The sequence below is a fragment of the Bison bison genome, unplaced genomic scaffold, assembly GCF_000754665.1.
Source record: "Bison bison bison isolate TAMUID 2011002044 unplaced genomic scaffold, Bison_UMD1.0 scf7180017863418, whole genome shotgun sequence".
NCBI classification, from domain to species: Eukaryota; Metazoa; Chordata; class Mammalia; order Artiodactyla; family Bovidae; genus Bison; species Bison bison.
The window spans coordinates 344-5,928 of NW_011493990.1; the positions used below are offsets into that span (position 1 = coordinate 344).

General features: G+C 52.2%; 1 protein-coding gene across 1 annotated transcript; it reads right to left on the reverse strand.

Moving 5' to 3' along the window:
- Nucleotides 1-273: 273 nt before the first annotated feature.
- Nucleotides 274-5,005, reverse strand: LOC104983827 (CD97 antigen-like; the record flags this gene model as incomplete). Its single annotated transcript, XM_010833362.1, has 3 exons — nt 274-509; nt 3,819-3,974; nt 4,952-5,005. Coding segments are annotated over 3 exons (446 nt in total), but the record flags the coding sequence as incomplete, so codon positions are not given.
- Between the last annotated feature and the right edge of the window lie 580 nt (nt 5,006-5,585).

Sequence of the window (5,585 nt, forward strand, 5' to 3'; positions counted from 1 at the left end):
AAACTGAGTCATGGAAACTCGACTCCTCCATCAATGCTCTTACTCACATTCTCTTTAGCCCTGAACCGAGGTTCCCCCTCTGAAAGCCAGAGGTGACACCTCCCTCTGCTCGAATGTAGCAGATGCGGAAGGGGTGAGGTCTGGGGATATTCTTGGGGGGCAGGGAACTCTACAAAGAAACCCCAGGCCCAGAAGGCTCTGCTGTCTCCCTGGTCTGTGGTGGGACCATTTGAGGAGGTGATCCTTGGACAGGGCCCCAGCAGGCCCTTGGTGTCACAGGAGCCTGAGTCTCGTCTCCCTCATTCTTGGGGTCCCTGAACCACCCCAGCTCCTTCCCCAGCTCCAGGCCTGCCTCACGCTGTCTTCCGAGGGTCTACCTGTGCAATGCCTCGGGTCCTCTGGGCTGAACTCCAAGCCGGGTGGGCACTGGCAGGTGTAGTTGCCCTCGGTGTTGATGCAGACGCTGCGGCCTTTACAGACTCGGGGTCTGTGCTGACATTCGTCCACATCTGCAAGGGGAAGGAGAGTGTGATGGATACCTGCTGCTGTGGACAGCCTTCTGGTCTGGATGTCAGCCATGTTTCTCAGCATAGAAGCATCCAGAAGGGCCCACTTTCTCTTTCTTGGTGAGTGGGGGCCTCTCCTCATTCATATTGAGTTATGCTATGGATGAGCATGGTGACCCAGAAGTTCTGTCATCCAGAAGTGGCCATAAGTGGCCCAAGTTACCCAGTTTGCTCTCTCTGACTCTGTGAGCCTCTCTGGGAAGAACCCAGCTGGATGGGGGCATCACAGCTGCCCATGTCCAAGGCTAAAGATTTGGACAAAGGCCTGGGTGGGTCTTCTTGGTAACCGAGTAAAGCTGTGTTCCTTGAGCAGGGCCCATCTTGGTTCCCAGTGATGCACTTTGTCCTGACTTCCCCAGGGCAAATGCTGCCACTGAGTTCTCCTTGGATCCTGCTGACCCCGGCAGGACAGCGCTTTTCCATCCATGCTGAGACTCCAGCTCTGTGGACATGGATGAAGACCCACCCCTGAGTCATGCAGCTCAAGGCTAAGGCTTGTGGGCAGTTGCACAGAAAATGAAAGTGAAATTGAATTCGCTCAGTCGTGTCTGACTCTTTGCGACCCCGTGGACTCTAGCCCACCAGGCTCCTCTGTCCATGGGATTCTCCAGGCAAGAATACTGGAGTGGGTTGCCATTTCCTTCTCCAGGGGACCTTCCCGACCCAGGGATCGAACCCAGGTCTCCTGCATTGCAGGCAGATGCTTTAACCTCTGAGCTACCAGGGAAGCTCAGTGGGCACCAGGCTGTGCTGGACAGTGGGTTTGATGTCTGGCCAGTCAGCTTGAGGGCTGTGAAGGTGCCTTTATCTGATTCCCATGAAGGCATACCCCAGACTGGCAGGAAGTGATGAGAATCCACAGCTGAGCAAGGCTCATGATGGGCGAGGGCTGGGTGGCTGGAGCAGGGAGAAGGTGCTCATGGGCGAAGGGTGGCAGGTGTTTCTGCCATCTTGACACTTGGCCTCCCACTAGATATGTGGACATGTGCACACTGCTGGGTGGGGCTCAGCCTCTACCTTCTGTCCTCACATGGTCTGGGTCATTGTGCAGTCTGGGTTGATCTCCTTAGTAGAGGGTCAGACCAGAGGAAATGGTCCCTGGTGACAACTTATCATTGAGACCAGATGGAAACCTCTTCATTTACTTGATTCTTCCAGTGAGTTGGGGGTTGATGTCCCCCTGCCACACCCCTGACACAACATCCTCCCAGGCCCCAGTCATCAGAGCTACCTCAGGCCCATGAACTGAAATTATGGGAGAGGGTCAGGTGGAGCCTTGGATGGGGAAATAAATGGAAGCTAAGCAGTTGAGATGTTGCATCAGGGTGCCAGGAGGCATCTTCTCCAGACAGTTTGCTGGCAGGGTCAGTGATGGCTGGGGACAGTGGAGCATTACTTGAGTCTTCCTCCTCTCACATTTCTGGATGGGGCCCCAGAGTCCACCATGATCTGGGGTCTCAGAAGCCCCACTGGGGACAGGTCTTCTCCCAGAGAGCACTAACAGTGGCAATGAGGACAGATAGTGTTCTGGAACACACGGTGCTGTGACCACACTAAGTATCTTGAATGTCGCTTTCTCTTTTGTTTTTAGAAAATAAGAGGCCATGTGACAGTGGGATGTTCTGAACATCCAGAAGAGACCCTCTGCAGAGGTTCTGAGTCTTGGGGTTCAGAGAGGTTTGGGAGACTAGATAGGCACACAGGACAGCCGTCTGATGCCTGGAAAAGTTGAACAAGGTGCCCAGGGACCCAGCCCAGGTCTTCTTCTCATAGCAGACCTCACGTCCTGAACATGGATGGACAGGTACTTGGGTGCAGTGAGGGCTGAAATACTGAGGTGGGGAGTGTAAGACAATTCAGCTGAGCCTGTCACAGATCTAGGTCTTCAGGCAGAAGGTTTTGATGCAAACCAGCAGGTGGTTCTCTCCCTGTCATCCACCTTGAGGTCTGTTGAGGTCCCCTCCCACATCAGTCTTCTACATCTATGTCTTTGGAGGGTCTCACAACAATGGGTGAGCAGCCCCCTTAGTGCAGACACACTGAGTGGGATCAATGATCACCATGTGCAGTTGTGCAGGTTGCTTACTGCACAAGAGTATCTGGCCAATGAGGCAAATTGGGGGCAGAAGGTCAACTCAGTCTCCATTCCCAAACACACAGTAGGCCTGGAGATGAGGGACCATTACTAATTTACTGAAGGCTCTGTCTTCTGACCAGGTCATGAGTTCAAGCACAACAGCCACCCACCAAGGCTGCTATAGGCTAGCAGGGACTCCACACAGATGCAGGTCCCCTCTTTCCTCCCACTGGGGAGGCTCTGCTGCCCTCTGTCTGCAGTGCAGGAGGGAAGGGACTGGGCCCACAGTTGCTGGCTCTTCTCCCTGTAGTAGGGTGCTCAAAGAACCCTCTTCAGAGTCCTCTGTACCCTGAGCTCAGCATTCTTCTCACCTCCCACCTTCTCTCTCCTCCCCTCCTCACCTTCAGTATTCAGGTCTATCCCTCTTCATGGACCCCTCTCTGGAGTCCTGTCTGACCCACTGCTGGCCCCTTGCCCCTTTCCCTACCTGCCTGCTCCCCCTGGAAGTGGGGCAAAGCCTGGTGATGTGTGGAGGCCATGCTCCTCCTGGTCCTGGTGAGACAGTGGGCAGGACAGCTGCTCCTGAGCACCCACCTGGGGCAGAGCCCCCAAGGATGCCCATCATGGGGAGGGTATGTTAGATCATGATGATGAAAATTTAAAATCCCAACAGCCATCAGTGTTTTGTGCTTTGTGACCTCATATACCTTTCCAGAAATTCTATGAGGTAAACACCATAATTCCTCCTGCACCCATTTTTTATAGTCAGGTAAGCTGGGGCACAGAGAGAGGTGAATTAACTTGTCCAAGGTCACATAGTGATTTTGGCAAAGTTGCTTTTGTTTTTATTTGTGCAAGATAGGGGTACTTAAAAAAGAAAACAGAAAATCACAATAATATTATCACATCTCCCATGTTAACAGTGATTTCTGAAAAAGTGTCCTGGCCAGTGTCACACATGCAGCTCTCAGGTGGCAAAGCCAGGACCTGGGTCCTTGGCTCGTACCATCTGCCTCTCTGTGCGGGTGGGACAGGTATCTGTAAACTGTCCCAACTCAGACCTGGGTGCTACACCTGTAACCAAGGTCCTGTCCCCTGGATGCTTCAGAAATGACTCAGCATTTCGGCCCTGAAACGTCAAAAATGAGAGGCAGGAAATGCAGCCTCATTCTTACCTCGACATGTGTTCTCACTCTCATTCCGGAAGATCATTGCCCCAGAAACAGGCTCATATCCTGGGCTGCATGTGCAGTAGTAGTCTCCTTCCAGGTTCTGGCAGTCTGCTGAACTTCCACAGTACACTGGTGAGGGCGGTCCACACTCACTGATGTCTGGAACACAACAGGACATAGGTTCACCTCCCAAAGATGTGTGTCCCCTCAAGACAGATATCCCCATCCCCTACCTGACTCTGCAGCACTGGGCCTGGTATGTAATCCATGTCTTTTTGGAATGATTTAGACTCTTGGTCAATATAGCTGAGTCTAGGATGCAGCTGGAACAAGCCACCCCTGAAGCTTGTGCAGTCAGCTCTGATCTTCCTAGCCCTCTGACTGGCACCCCAGATTGGGACACAGTGGGCAGTGCTGAAGTGGGGAGTGGGTAGAAGTTCTGAATCTCCCTCCTCAGTCCTGAAAGGACAAATTGAGGCTCAGACTCCAGACCTCTGAAGACCTAGCTCTTCCAGGAAGCCAGGATTATTCATGTCTCATCTCTCCACATTTGTATCTTTTTGTTTTTGTTTTTTGTTTTTTTTTGCTTGACAGTTCTGAGGACAAAGCCTGAGGCACCCATCAAATATCCATGTCTCCCATGGGTACTGGGCTGTACCCCACATTCTCTGCATGTCCTGCCACCACCCCAAGTCTTTGTACCATCACAGCTTTCCAAGGGGTCCGTGAAGATCTCCCCAGAAAAAGAAATGAATCCTGGAGTGCAGCGGCAGGCCGTACCATTGACACATGAGGAGTTTGGAGGGCATTGCAGAGCGCAGGCTGTGGGGGGCAGAAGTGGGGATGGAGACCGTCATCAGAAGTTCCAGAGAATGAAAGAAAGCTATCATCTGGGGGTTCATGGGCAGAAGGGAAGGAAGCATGAATGGGAGGAAGGGAGGGAGGAAGGGGGAGAGACAATGCTGTCCAAAGGGGAAAAGCTTAGGACACTCTGGGCATTTGGGTAGAAGAAACAACTTCTCTTTTTCCCAGAGAACCATTTCTGAACCTCACTTGAAAAATAAGTTTCCTTCTCTCCCTTGTCGGTGAGAGAACCCAGACCCTGGGATTCATTCTCCACCTTTCCCCAGACTCACCTTTACTGTTCTGGGCCGTAGGTCCCATTGGGAACAGCAGCAGCACCAAGAGTCCTGGGGCAGAAAGACAGAGATGATAAAGATAGGAAAATGGAGCTTTAATTTCAACCCTTTCCATGTAGTCCCTGCCTCCTGGGGAGATGGTGGTGTCTCCACTGCCCACCACTTTCCAGCAGCCTCCCCAAGGTTCCTGTGCTTTGCACAGAACTGAGGACTCTGCCTTTCCCCTGCATCTCCTGGGACTCCCCAAGGAATCAGTTACTGACAGGCACAGCCCTCATGGAGCCTCAGGTGCTAGATGTAAAGGTACAGAGTATACACAGAGAGCTGATGACAAGGACACATCTTAGAAACTCCAACCTTTCCCAAATGAGGGGGCATATTTGAAGGAGGAAGAAAGTCCTCAGATTGGTGCCTTTGCCCATACTCAGATTCTTGATCCTCTGGCAATGGCTGAAACCTCTCTGGATTTCTCTCCAGGATGGTTTCTCCTGTTGAAGTTACATGTTTCAGGACACATAGGAAAAGCATGGATATTGCAGTCCAAGATTGGAGTTATACAGTGGCCTCTCTAGGTTCAGCAGCCATAGCTGCTATGGTTCCCTGCAGATGAGCTCCTGGCCTTTCTATAGTG